At 52.1% G+C, this 14380-nt stretch overlaps 3 protein-coding genes across 3 annotated transcripts in view; 1 reads left to right on the top strand and 2 right to left on the bottom strand.

The window, feature by feature from the left end:
- Nucleotides 1–3650, bottom strand: part of UBA1 (ubiquitin like modifier activating enzyme 1) — a 52823-nt gene extending 49173 nt beyond the window's left edge. Inside the window, exons 1-2 of the mRNA XM_033083543.1 lie at nt 3564–3650; nt 1159–1269 (exon numbers count right to left, since the gene is read on the bottom strand). Of these exons, the coding sequence (XP_032939434.1) occupies nt 1159–1269 (111 nt within the window). The 5' untranslated portion in view covers nt 3564–3650. The remainder of the gene's footprint in view (nt 1–1158; nt 1270–3563) is intronic.
- A 976-nt stretch (nt 3651–4626) lies between these two features.
- On the bottom strand, nt 4627–5979 carry NDUFB11 (NADH:ubiquinone oxidoreductase subunit B11). The gene is made up of 3 exons (XM_033083538.1): nt 5815–5979; nt 5339–5469; nt 4627–4831 (listed from the first exon to the last, which is right to left on the bottom strand). The coding sequence occupies exons 1-3, from the start codon at nt 5956–5958 to the stop codon at nt 4708–4710; spliced, it is 399 nt and encodes a 132-aa protein (XP_032939429.1). The 5' UTR covers nt 5959–5979; the 3' UTR covers nt 4627–4707.
- A 573-nt stretch (nt 5980–6552) lies between these two features.
- Nucleotides 6553–14380, top strand: part of LOC117009221 (RNA-binding protein 10-like) — a 68276-nt gene continuing 60448 nt past the window's right edge. The window contains 2 exon segments of the mRNA XM_033083461.2: nt 6553–6850; nt 9158–9314. Of these exon segments, the coding sequence (XP_032939352.1) occupies nt 6600–6850; nt 9158–9314 (408 nt within the window). The 5' untranslated portion in view covers nt 6553–6599.

Here is a 14380-nt window from a genome sequence, read left to right as displayed (position 1 = left end):
CACCACAGGGACAGCAGTGGCACCACAGGGACAGCAGTGGCACCACAGGGACAGCAGTGGCACCAGGGGACAGCAGTGGCACCAGGGGGACAGCAGTGTCACCAGGGGACAGCAGTGTCACCACAGGGACAGCAGTGTCACCAGGGGGACAGCAGTGTCACCACAGGGACAGCAGTGGCACCAGGGGCGACAGCAGTGTCACCAGGGTACAGCAGTGGCACCAGGGTACAGCAGTGGCACCAGGGGACAGGAGGGACAGCAGTGTCACCAGGGGACAGCAGTGTCACCAGGGGGGCAGCAGTGGCACCAGGGGACAGCAGTGTCACCAGGGGACAGCAGTGGCACCAGGGGACAGCAGTGTCACCAGGGGGACAGCAGTGGCACCAGGGGGACAGAGGGGACAGCAGTGTCACCACAGGGACAGCAGTGTCACCAGGGGGACAGGAGGGACAGCAGTGTCACCACAGGGGACAGCAGTGGCACCAGGGGACAGCAGTGGCACCAGGAGACAGGAGGGGACAGCAGAGTCACCAGAGGGGCAGGAGGGGACAGCAGTGTCACCAGGGGGGCAGCAGTGTCACCAGGGGACAGCAGTGGCACCAGGGGGACAGGAGGGACAGCAGTGTCACCACAGGGACAGCAGTGTCACCAGGGGTACAGAGGGGACAGCAGTGTCACCACAAGGACACCGAGGGTGGCACTGGGTGCTGTGACACCCTGGGACAAGCAGCAGGACCCCCAGGGGGTGGCAGGAGGTGACAGCAGGGATGGCAGGGGTGGTGTCACCCCGTGGTGACAACAGCTGGGCAGGTGACACTCAGGAGGTGACACTGAGGAACAAATGTCACCCTCAGGGACACTAACTGTCACCAAAGCGACTCTGAGCAGGCTGAAGGGACCCCCCAGAGGTGACACTGCCCATGGGGAGGGGACACTGGGGGACAAATGTCACCCTCAGGACAACAAGAGGGACAGCAAGGGACCCTGAGCAGAGTGAGGGGACAGAGAGGGACACCCCCAGGTGACAGCAGGTGACACCACGGCCCCAGTAGCAGCTCTGAGGGTGACAGGGCCAGCAGGAGGTGACAAAGCCCCCAGGGGAGGTGACAAAGCCCCCAGCAGGAGGTGACAAAGCCCCCAGGAGGAGGGGACACTCACGTTGGCCGGGGTGACGCTTGGGGACACGGCGGGGGCAGGGGCACGGCTGGAGCCCGTCGGTGCCTCAGACCCAGAGACGCGGCGCTTCTTGGACAGCGGGGAGCTGGACATCTGCGGGGACAGGGACAGGGACAGGTTAGGGACATCTGTGGGGACAGGGACACGTCAGGGACATCTGTGGGGACAGGGACACGTTAGGGACATCTGTGGGGTCAGGGACAGGGACATGTCAGGGACAGGGACAGGGACAGGGACACGTCAGGGACAGGGACACGTCAGGGACAGGGACATCTGTGGGGACAGGGACAGGACAGGTCAGGGACAGGTTAGGGACATCTGTGGGGACAGGGACAGGACAGGTCAGGTCAGGGACATCTGTGGGGATAGGGACACGTCAGGGACATCTGTGGGGACAGGGACAGGGACACGTCAGGGACAGGGACATCTGTGGGGACAGGGACAGGGACACGTCAGGGACATCTGTGGGGACAGGGACAGGGACACGTCAGGGACAGGGACATCTGTGGGGACAGGGACAGGGACACGTCAGGGACAGGGACAGGTCAGGTTAGGGACATCTGTGGGGACAGGGACAGGGACACGTCAGGGACAGGGACAGGTCAGGTTAGGGACATCTGTGGGGACAGGGACAGGGACACGTCAGGGACAGGGACAGGTCAGGTTAGGGACATCTGTGGAGACAGGGACAGGTCAGGGACAGGGACATCTGCAGGGACAGGGACAGGTTAGGGACATCTGTGGGGACAGGGACAGGTCAGGCACAGGGACATCTGCACAGGGACAGGTCAGGGACACGTTAGGGACACCTGCACAGGGACAGGGACACGTCAGGGACATGTAAGGGACATCTGCACAGGGGACAGGTCAGGGACATCTGCAGAGAGACAGGGACAGGTCAGGCACAGGGACATCTGAATAGGGACAGGGACACGTCAGGGACAGTTGGGGACAGCTAGGGACATCTGAACAAGGACAGAGACAGGTCAGGGACATCTGGGACAGCAACAGGTTAGGGACAGCTGGGGACAGGGACATCAGGACAGGGATATCTGGGGACAGCTGGAGACAGGGACAGGGGACAGGGACAGGTCACGGACAGGTTAAGGGACAGTTGGAGACAGGGACATGTCAGGGTCAGCTGGGGACATCTGGGAACAGGGACAGGTGGGGACAGGGACACAAAAGGGACAATTGCAGAAAGGGACAGATCAGGGGACAGCTGGGGACAAGGATGCATCAGTGGACAGGGAGATGTTAGGGGACAGGTGGGGACAGGGACATGCCAGGGGACAGCTAGAAGCAAGGATGGGGTCAGGACACATCTGGGGACATCTGGGGACAAGGATGGGATAAGGGGACATCTGGGGACAGTGGGGAGCTGGACATTTGGGGACAGGGACAGCGAGGAGCTGGACACTTGGGGACTTGCAGGGGTGAGCTGGACATTTGGGGACAGGGACAGAAGACAGGCAGGGTGACACGGGGACAGTGCTGGGGACAGCAGGGACACACACGGGGTGATGCTGGGGGCAGGAGGTGACATCTGTGGTGACACGAGGTCACCAACAGCAGCAGGTGACACACAGGGTGGCACTCAGAGGGACACAGCGACACAGCGGGTGACAAGAGGTGACACCAGGGACAGGGGATGATGCTGGAGGTGGCACCGGGTGACACTGAGGGACACGCAGTGACACCAGGGATGGAGAGGGTGATGCAGGGTGACAGCAGGGACAGAGAGGGTGACAGCAGGGACAGAGAGGGTGACACCAGGTGACACCAGGTGAACGAGGTCACGGGCGGGGCCACCAGGTGCGACAGCCCCCGCGCTGTCCCATTGGCTGTCACCGCCCCAGCGCCACCAGGGATGGCCGGGACGACACAAAGGGACGCAGGGACACAGAGAAGGGAGGAGAGGGACACTTGGGGACAGCGAGGGTGGCACTAAGCGACATCCCATCACAGCAGCACCCCCCAGAGGCAGGGACAGCCCCGCCCGCAGCCCTGAGAGCGCTCCCAGCACCGGGGGGTCCCGGGGGGTCCCAGCCCGGGGCGATCCCGCTCCGGGGGCTTCATTTGAGGGGGGTCCCCATTAACCTCAAGGGGGTCCCCACCCCCGGGGGTCCCACTCAGGGGGGGTTCCCCATCCCGGGGGTCCCCGAGCGGGGGTCGCAGTCCCGGCCCGCGCTCCCCATCCTGAGGGTCCCCATGTGGGGGGGGCGGTTCTCCCCTCACGGTTTCCCCCCCCCCCCCCCGCCCCTCTCAGGCCCGGCGCCGGTTCCCCCAAGGCGGGGCCGCACCCGCCCGCCCCGGGGCCGCCTCCCCGCTCCCGTCCAGCCCGGGGCAGCCCCCGAGGACCGCCGGGGTCGCCCCCGGCCCCGCACCAATGTCGCTGTCCAGGCCCCGCCGCCGGGTCCCGCCCGCTCCGCTCGGCTCCTCCGCGACAAGATGGCGGCCGAAGCCGCTGCCACCCGCCGCCCCCTCCCTGCGCGCGAGAGGCCACGCCCCCCGCGCTCTCCCATTGGTCGGTGCCGCCCGGCGCCGCGCTCCCATTGGTTGTCGCCTCCCGCCACCGCCCGCCCCCTCCCTCCCCGCCTCACCCGACGCGAGGATTGGGCGGGCGCGCCCTGGCTGGCCACGCCCCTTTTCCTGCCTCAGGGCCCCGGATGAGGAAGACCACGCCCTCTGCGCGGTCACGTGACACGGCGCGGCGCGCACCTCCCCGACGGCGGCCGAGAGGGGACACGGGGCTGGAAAGGGCGGAGAGCGGGGGGGCTATAGATGGATACGAGGGGGTATGGGAGCTATACGGGCCCGAGGGGGGTATAGAGACCTAAAGGGGGTTTGTGTGGGGCTGTAGGGGCCGGTCAGAGGCCCGCAGGATCGCTTATAAAGAGCTCACAAGAAGCCTCGGAAGTGTTTATGTAGAGTCATGGTAAATTTCGCAACTTAATGAACACGTATAGGAAAATACAAGCAATGGCCTCTGAAACAGTGGAAGAACTTACAGGAGTCTAAGGCGGCTCCCCAGAGGAACAGAGAGCTTGTGGGGATGCTACACCGAGGGACGTGAGGAGGACCTGAGGGGGCTATGGGGGTCCGAGGGGGGTCTGTGACAGCCCAGGAGGAGCGTGGGGGGCTTCGGGGGCCTATAGGGCCCTATAGGGACTCATTAGCAGGTTTTGTGGGGCTTGAGCGGCTATAGGGGACCATGCGGATCCCATGGGGGCACATGGGAGGGGCCGCGGAGACCAGGGCGCCATTTCCGCCTGGTGTCGCGGTCTGGTGACGCCACTGAGCCGCAAGGGCCGCTGGGAGTTGTAGTCGATTAGCACACACGAAGCGCCACTTCCGCGTGGTGTCCCTGACTGGTGACGTCACGGAGCCGCAAGGAGCGCTGGGAGATGTAGTTTCTTGTTCATTCCCCCCAAATAAAAGGTCGAGAAGTCAGGGAGGACCCAGAATTTTATTCACAAACCGACAAGGAGGTCCGGGGTCACTCCGGGGGGGTCAGTTGAGGGTCCGGGGTCACTCCGGAGGGGGCAGGGGGAGGCGCTTGGGGTCGTAGTAGTTGGAGGTGAGCAGGGGCAGCCCCTTGCGCTCCCGATCCCGTACCTGGATCTCGGCCTCGCGCCGGGCCCACTGCTGCAGCCTGTGGGGACAGGGTCAGGGATGGACAGGTGACCCCCACACCTTGGGGACATCCTAAACCTCCTGCCAGGTGTCCAAATTCCTCCCTCCTCAAGGGCCCAGGTGTCCCTCTGGGTCCCCAGAGACCACCCAAACTCCCCACAGGGCTTTGAAGCCCCCTAAATCCTCTCCCAGGCTCCCCATATATTCTCCCCCAGTCTTCTATGGGCTCCTATAGACCCTCCAAGAGCTGCCAAGGGCCCTACAGACCCCAAAACCCTCAAAGAATTTGTGGAGACCCCTGTAATCTGTACAGAGAGTCTCGTTGGCTCCTAAATTCCTTTAGGTTTAGGAGTCTCCTACAGAACTCTCAAAATACCCACAGAACCCCCAAAAAACCCCTTATAGCCCCCAAAAACGTAAGTTGAGAGCCCCTCTGTAGGATCCCCACAAGCTCCCCTTGGGCTGGGCCCCTCCCCCCTTTACCCTGGGGGGTTTCCCAGGTGAGACCCCCCCCCCCCTCACGGACCCGTAGTCGGGCAGGTAATACACAAAGACGGAGCCGAGGACGATGGCGACGGAGATGCCGGCCAGGAACACGGCGCGCATGTTCAGCACGTCGGCCTCGGGGTCGGCCGAGAAGCCGTGGAAGTCGGGGTTCTGTGTGGGGGGAAGGGTCCTGCTGAGCCCCCTGCCCCACCCATGAACCCCCAGGGTCCCCAGGTGTGTCCCCTCCCCCAATTCAACACAAGCCACGCCCCTCCAGGTCCCGCCATCACCTGAGCACGACAAGGCCCCGCCCCAATTTAGGCCCCGCCCACAAAGCCCCGCTCACCTTTTAGCGCCCTCCAACCCTCAAAGCCCCGCCCACAACTTTAATACACCACGCCCCTTTCATTAACTTACACTAACCCCCACCCACCAAAGGCCCCGCCCATGACCACGCCCACCAACCATCCCCACAAGCCCCTCCCCGCTTTTCCCCCGATGTCCTTGGCCGCCCACCTTCCTCTGCGCCACCAACATCGGCTCCTCATCGTGCGCGTCAGCTCCGAGAGGCCGCGGCAGCGCCACGGCCCCGGGTGACCCCGCCGAGCGTCCCCGAGCCCCGGCGGGCAGCGCCCGCAGCGCCCGCCACAGCGCCGCCATCTTGCCCCGGCGCTCCGCCTCGCCTCTTCCGCTCAATGCGACCAATCGCGACCTCGCATTGGCGTTTTGTCCCGCCCACGCGCCGCACAGCCAATCACAACGCAGCGTTTGGTTTGCTCCGCCCACTCTCCCTCACGGTGGTCCCTCCCACTTTCGCGTCTCAGCCAATCATAGCCAGCTGCATCGCTGCACCGCCCCTTCTCCAGCATTGACCAATAAGAACGCAGGAGTTTGAGACGGGCGGCAGCGCCGACCAATGGAAGCGCGGCGGGGGCGGGCGCGCGGGACGGGCCCGGCTGAGCGGGAGCGGCGCCGCCATTTTGGTGCTCGGGAGCGGCAGCGGCGGCGCCGGGAAAGGTCGGAACGACCGTGAGGGGCGGGACGGGCCTGGCCGAGATGAGGAGGGGGCTGTGGGCAGGGCAGGGTCTGACCGGGCGGGGAGGGGCTCACCGGGAGAGGAGGGGCTGCCCGGGAGGGGCGGGGCCGGCCGGGAGGGGCGGAGCTGCCCGGAGCTGCCGGTGCAGTTTGTGAGGGAGGCGGTGTGAGAGCCGGGCTCAGGGTTGGCATTTTCATGCTAATTAGGAGGTGTGGCCTCGTATGCTAATTAGGGGTGTGGCTTGCATGCTAATTAGGGACGGGCTATGAGGGTGGCGCAGCGCCCAGTAGCTCCCAGTAGCTCCCAGTTCATCCCAGTTCCATCTTTGTTCCCCCATTTCCCTTTAGGCCTTCCCAGATTTTTACAGAATTTTCATGCCATTTTTCCCGCTCCATCCCAGTGTTTCCCAGTTCATTCGTTTCCCATTAAACCCAGTTCCCCCAGTGTCTCCCCAGTTGCTCCCAGTCTGACCATTGCTGCCCTCACAGGTGCTGGCGCCATGGAGTACGAGCGCAGGTAGGGCCGAGCCTGAGGGGCCCCAAAATTCGGGACTGGGAAGGGAAAAAAATCTGGGGAGTTCTTGAGGACCCTCAGGAAATTAAAGTTAATGTTGTGGGGGAGGTGACAGCAGGGACTGCAGGGAGGGACATTTGGGGACCTTAGAACTGAGGGGACATTGGGGATGGGACAGGGGGGACACTGGGGATGGGACAGAAGGGATATTTGGGGATGGGACAGAGGGGACATTGGGGACCTTAGAACAGAGGGGACATTTGGGGATGGGGCAGGGGACATTGGGGAAGGGACAGAGGGGACATTTGGGGACCTCAGAACAGAGGGGACATTTGGGGTTGGGACAGAGGGGACATTTGGGGATGGGACAGAGGGGACATTGGGGATGGGACAGGGGACATTGGGGACCTCAGAACTGAGGGGACATTTGGGGATGGGACAGGGGACGTTGGGGATGGGACGGGGGACATTGAGGACCTCAGAAGTGAGGGGACATTGAGGATGGACTTTGGGGACATTTGGGGATCTCAGAACTGAGGGGACATTTGGGGATGGGACTTTGGGGTTGGGAGAGAGGGGACATTTGGGGACCTTAGAACAGAGGGGACATTTGGGGATGGGACAGGGAGGGACATTTGGGGACGTCAGAACTGAGGGGACATTGGGGATGGGACTTTGGGGACATTAGGGATGGGACAGGGGAGACACTGGGGAGGGGACAGAGGGGACATTTGGGGACCTCAGAACTGAGGTGATATTTGGGGATGGGACACAGGGGACTTTGGGGAGGGGACAGAGGGGACATTTAGGGATGGGACTGAGGGGACATTTGGGGATGGGACAGAGGTGGCTTTGGGGATGGGACAGGGGACATTTGGGGACCTCAGAACAGAGGTGACATTGGGGTTGTGACTTTGGGGACATTTAGGGATGGGACAGGGGGGACATTTAGGGATGGGACAGGGGACATTTGAGGATGTGATTTTGGGGACATTTGGGATGGGACATTGGGGACATTTGGGGATGGGACTTTGGGGACATTGGGGTTGTGACTTTGGGGACATTGGGGGATGGGACAGAGGTGACATTGGGGTTGTGACATTGGGGACACTGGGGATGGGACAGGGGACATTGGGAACCTCAGAAGTGAGGGGACATTGAGAATGGACTTTGGGGACATTTGGGAGGGGACTGAGGGGACATTTGGGGATGGGACAGAGGGGACATTGGGGACCTCAGAACTGAGGTGACATTGGGGGTGGGACTTTGGGGACATTAGGGATGGGACAGAGGGGACATATGGGGAGGGGACAGAGGGGACATTTGGGGACCTCAGAACTGGGGTGACATTTGGGGATGGGACAGAGGGGACACTTGGGCACCTCCGAACAGAAGTGACATTGTGGGTGGGACTTTGGGGACATTGGGGATGGGACAGAGGGGACATTGGGGACCTCAGACCTGAGGTGACATTGGGGGAGGGGACAGAGGGGACATATGGGGACCTTAGAACAGAGGGGACATTCGGGGACGGGGCAGAGAGGACATTTGGGGATGGGACAGGGGACATTGGGGACCTCAGACGTGAGGGGACATTTGGGGATGGGACTTTGGGGTTGGGAGAGAGGGGACATATGGGGACCTCAGAACTGAGGTGACACTGAGGATGGACTTTGGGGACATTGGAGATGGGACAGAGGGGACATTTGGGATGGGACGGGACTTTGGGGATGGGGCAGGGGACTTTGGGGACCTCAGAAGTGAGGGGACATTGAGGATGGACTTTGGGGACATTTGGGAATGGGACATTTGGGGATGGGACGGAGGGGACATTGGGGATGGGACTTTGGGGACATTAGGGATGGGACGGGGGGACACTGGGGAGGGGACAGAGGTGGCTTTGGGGATGGGACAGGGGACATTTGGGGACCTCAGAACAGAGGTGACATTGGGGATGTGATTTTGGGGACATTTGGGGATGGGACAGAGGGACATTGGGGACCTGAGAAGTGAGGGGACATTTGGGGATGGGACTTTGGGGACATTGGGGGTGGGACTTTGGGGACATTTGGGGATGTGATTTTGGGGACATTTGGGGATGGGACAGAGGGACATTGGGGACCTGAGAAGTGAGGGGACATTTGGGGATGGGACTTTGGGGACATTGGGGTTGTGACTTTGGGGACATTGGGGATGTGACATTGGGGACACTGGGGTTGTGACTTTGGGGACACTGGGGATGTGACATTGGGGACACTGAGGGGTCCCCCCGAGCTTTGTGGCCCCCCCGTGACCCGCAGCGCCCCCCAGGGGTGGCCGCGGGGACCGCACCGGCCGCTACGGGGGCGCCCCTCCCCCCTCCGAGGACACCTCCCGCAGCCAGCGCGACCACGACTATCGCGACATGGACTATCGCGGCTACGGGGGCCCTCCCGAGGGACCCCCCGCTGCTGGGACCCCCCCTCAGGTGAGGCTGGGGGCGGTGGAATGGAGCAGAAGCGTTTATTGTTTGAATTCTGGCTCTAAAATACATTTATTTTTATTTATAAGTACAATTATAAATTTATTTTTGGTTAAAATTTTTATTTACAAGGAAACCATGGAAGCTTTTCTGTTTTTCACTTTCTCTGTCTTTATTTTTCTGTTTTATTTTCTGCTTCCAAGTGGCCTCAAGGCTCAGCTTGACTACACAAAACCTCTCCCACCCCTCTCCAAAATGTTCCATTTTCCTCTAAATCCATCCCCACATTTTCTTCTTGAACCATCCAGCTCTTCTTCCTAACATTTTTAATCATATTGATAATTTTAAATGAAATATAATGAGCGATAACTACTATTTCTATCACTAATAATATAATTATTGTTATTTATTTTGTTAAATCTTTATAATTCTCTGGTTAACTAAAGTGCATCTAAACCCTAAATCACAATTTTTTCAGGGTTAGATGCAAGAGCAGATCCATGAACTCTGTGTGTTTTAACATTTTTGATAGTATTGATAATTTTTAGTAAAATATAATGAGTAATAATTAACATTTCTACCACAATTGATAATTTTTAGTAGAATATAATGAATATTAATTAGCACTTCTGCCACTAACAATATAATCACTACTATTTATTTTACTAGATTTCTGTAATATCCCAATTATCTAAACCCCAATTTTTTCATCCTTTAGCTTTTTTAATGATTTTTTTCTGAGCTCTTTCAGCTTCACCCAACACTTTCCTCCCAAATTTTCAACCCTGAACTAAAAGCAAAAATCAATTAATTAATTGCTGCTTAATTCTACAGAATTTCCTGCTTGCTATTTAACATTTTGTTCAAATCTCTGATTTCAATTCAGTTCTTTTGCTGCCCAAATTTGCATCAGGGCTTTGAACTCTGTGTTTTGACATTTTTTATTATACTGATAATTTTTAATAAAATAAGGTGAGCACTAATTAACATTTCTATCAGTATCAATATAATCACTGCTATTTATTTTATTAAATTTCTGTAATATCCCAATTACCTAAACCCCAAATCACCAAATTTTTCATCCTTTAGCTTTTTTTAAAATTTTTTCTGAGCTCTTTTAGCTTCACCCAACACTTTCCTCCCAAATTTTCACCCCTGAACTAAAATTAAAAACCAATTAATTAATTCCTGCTTAATTCTACAGAATTTCCTGCTTGCTGTTTAACATTTTGTGAAAATCTCTGATTTCAATTCAGTTCTTTTGCTGCCCCAGTTTGCAGCAAGGCTTTGAACTCTGTGTTTGAACATTTTTTATTATATTGATAATTTTTAATAAAATAAGGTGAGCATTAATTAACATTTTTATCACTAATAATATAATTACTGTTATGTATTTTATTAAATCATTGTATTATCCCAATTACCTAAATCCCAAATCACCAATTTTTTCAGGGTTAGATGCAACAGCAGATCCATGAACTCTGTGTGTTTTAACATTTTTGATAGTATTGATAATTTTTAGTAAAATATAATGAATAATAATTAACATTTCTACCACAATTGATAATTTTTAGTAGAATATAATGAATATTAATTAGCACTTCTACCACTAACAATATAATCACTGCTATTTATTTTACTAGATCTCTGTAATATCCCAATTATCGAAACCCCAATTTTTTCATCCTTTAGCTTTTTTAATGATTTTTTTCTGAGCTCTTTTAGCTTCACCCAACGCTTTCCTCCCAAATTTTCACCCCTGAACTAAAAGCAAAAACCAATTAATTAATTGCTGCTTAATTCTACAGAATTTCCTGCTTGCTATTTAACATTTTGTGAAAATCTCTGATTTCAATTCAGTTCTTTTGCTGCCCCAGTTTGCAGCAAGGCTTTGAACTCTGTGTTTGAACATTTTTGATCGTTTTAGTAATTTTTAATAAAATAGAATGAGCATTAATTAACATTTCTATCAGTATCAATATAATCACTGCTATTTATTTTATTAAATCTCTATAATATCCTAATTACCTAAATCCCAAATCACCAATTTTTTCATCCTTTAGCTTTTTTAATGATTTTTTTTCTGAGCTCTTTTAGCTTCACCCATCCCCTTCCTCCCAAATTTTCACCCCTGAACTTAAAACAAAAATCAGTTAATTAATTGCTGCTTAATTCTACAAAATTTCCTGCTTGCTATTTAACATTTTGTTCAAATCTCTGATTTCAATTCATTTCTTTTGCTGCCCAAATTTGCATCAGGGCTTTGAACTCTGTGTTTTGACATTTTTTATTATATTGATAATTTTTAATAAAATAAGATGAGCATTAATTAACATTTCTATCAGTATCAATATAATCACTGCTATTTATTTTATTAAATTTCTGTAATATCCTAATTACCTAAATCCCAAATCACCAATTTTTTCAGGATTTGATGCAACAGCAGATCCATGAACTCTGTGTGTTTGAACATTTTTGATGGTATTGATAATTTTTAGTAAAATATAATGAGTAATAATTAACATTTCTACCACAATTGATAATTTTTAGTAGAATACAATGAATATTAATTAGCACTTCTACCACTAACAATATAATCACTGCTATTTATTTTACTGGATCTCTGTAATATCCCAATTATCTAAACCCCAATTTTTTCATCCTTTAGATTTTTAAAAAATTTTTTCTGATTACTCTTTTAGCTTCACCCAACACTTTCCTCCCAAATTTTCACCCCTGAACTAAAAGCAAAAATCAATTAATTAATTCCTGCTTAATTCTACAAAATTTCCTGCTTGCTATTTAACATTTTGTTCAAATCTCTGATTTCAATTCAGTTCTTTTGCTGCCCCAGTTTGCAGCAAGGCTTTGAACTCTGTGTTTTGACATTTTTTATTATATTGATAATTTTTAATAAAATAAGATGAGCATTAATTAACGTTTTTATCAGTATCAATATAATCACTGCTAATTATTTTACTAGGTTTCTGTAATATCCCAATTATCTAAACCCCAAATCACAATTTTTTCAGGATTTGATGCAACAGCAGAGCCATGAACTCTGTGTGTTTGAACATTTTGATAGTATTGATAATTTTTAGTAGAATATAATGAGTAATAATTAACATTTCTACCACAATTGATAATTTTTAGTAGAATATAATGAATATTAATTAGCACTTCTGCCACTAACAATATAATCACTGCTATTTATTTTACTAGATCTCTGTAATATCCTAATTATCTAAACCCCAAATCACCAATTTTTTCGTGTTTAAGCTTTTTTTAAAAAATTTTTTCTGAGTGCTCTTTTACCTTCACCCATCCCCTTCCTTCCTCACCTACCCTAAAAGCAAAAATCAATTAATTAATTCCTGCTTAATTCTACAGAATTTCCTTCTTGCTATTTAACATTTTGTTCAAATCTCTGATTTCAATTCCGTTTTTTTACCCCAAATTTTCCAGGATGGGGCTCCCGTCCCTCCTGAATTTCGAGCGGCACTCCCGCGCTCTGTGCCCCCATTTTTGGCACCTCCTGCACCTCCCTGCTCCCCCTCCCTTCCCTTTTTGCCTTTTGCACTCAGCTTTGAGGTGTCCTGGCTGCCCACAGCTGTGACATTTGGTGTTGATTCCCAGCAGGGGTTTGATGGCAGCAGAGCCCCAAATCTTCGCCTTCTCCTCAGCCCTCGCCGCCTCGCAGGCCTCAATCATTTCCTCGATGCTGGCAGCCCCTGACAAACCCCTCACAATCCTCTTACAGGCAGGGTTTGCATTTTCTATAACTGAGGTGAGGAGGAGATCTCTGAGAGATTGAAAAAAATTTGGATCAGTGAGAAAATAAAATAAGAAAATTTTAAGAGGAATACCTGAAAGGTGAGCAGATCTCTGGGACTGAAAAAAACTCAGAGTAGTAAGAAAATAAAAGAAGAAAATTGTAAGAGGACATCTGAGAGTTGAGCAGATCTCTGAGGGATTGAAAACAACCCAGAGCAGTGAGAAAATAAATAAGAAAATTCTCAGAGGACACCTAAGAGGCGAGTAGCAGATCAGAGGAACTGAGCACAACTCAAATCAGTGAGAAAATAAAATAAGAAAATTTTAAGAGGACATCTGAGAGGTGAGGAGGAGATCTCTGAGAGATTGAAAAAAATTTGGATCAGTGAGAAAATAAAAGAAGAAAATTTTAAGAGGAATACCTGAAAGGTGAGCAGATCTCTGGGACTGAAAAAAACTCAGAGTAGTAAGAAAATAAAATAAGAAAATTCTAAAAGGACATCTGAGAGGTGAGCAGGAGATTTCTGAGGGACTGAAAAAAATTTAGAGCAGTGAGAAAATAAAATAAGAAAATTGTAAGAGGACATCTGAGAGGTGAGCAGATCTCTGGGACTGAAAAAAACTCAGAGTAGTAAGAAAATAAAATAAGAAAATTGTAAGAGGACATCTGAGAGGTGAGCAGATCTCTGGGACTGAAAAAAACTCAGAGCAAGTAAAAAATAAAATAAGAAAATTCTAAGAGGACACCTGAGAGTTGAGGAAGAGATCTCTGAGAGATTGAAAAAAATTTGGATCAGTGAGAAAATAAAACAGGAAAATTGCAAGAGGACACCTGAAAGGTGAGCAGATCTCTGGGACTGAAAAAAACTCAGAGTAGTAAGAAAATAAAAGAAGAAAATTGTAAGAGGACATCTGAGAGTTGAGCAGATCTCTGAGGGATTGAAAACAACTCAGAGCAGTGAGAAAATAAATAAGAAAATTCTCAGAGGACACCTAAGAGGCGAGTAGCAGATCAGAGGAACTGAGCACAACTCAAATCAGTGAGAAAATAAAATAAGAAAATTTTAAGAGGACATCTGAGAGGTGAGGAGGAGATCTCTGAGAGATTGAAAAAAATTTGGATCAGTGAGAAAATAAAAGAAGAAAATTTTAAGAGGAATACCTGAAAGGTGAGCAGATCTCTGGGACTGAAAAAAACTCAGAGTAGTAAGAAAATAAAATAAGAAAATTTTAAGAGGACACCTGAGAGTTGAGCAGATCTCTGAGGGATTGAAAACAACTCAGAGCAGTGAGAAAAT

Source organism: Catharus ustulatus, chromosome 32 (genome assembly GCF_009819885.2).
Source record: "Catharus ustulatus isolate bCatUst1 chromosome 32, bCatUst1.pri.v2, whole genome shotgun sequence".
NCBI lineage: Eukaryota > Metazoa > Chordata > Aves > Passeriformes > Turdidae > Catharus > Catharus ustulatus.
The sequence above is the reverse complement of the archived record's forward strand: the minus strand, read 5'-3'. Positions and strand labels throughout refer to the sequence as shown.

Coding starts and splice junctions, on each gene's coding strand:
- NDUFB11 (XM_033083538.1), bottom strand. CDS start 5,958: ATGGCGGCGCTGTGGCGGGCGCTGCGGGCGCTGCCCGCCGGGGCTCGG. Junction 5,470..5,814: donor TGTTGGTGGCGCAGAGGAAG/GTGGGCGGCCAA, acceptor CCCCCCACACAG/AACCCCGACTTCCACGGCTT. Junction 4,832..5,338: donor TATTACCTGCCCGACTACGG/GTCCGTGAGGGG, acceptor CTGTCCCCACAG/GCTGCAGCAGTGGGCCCGGC.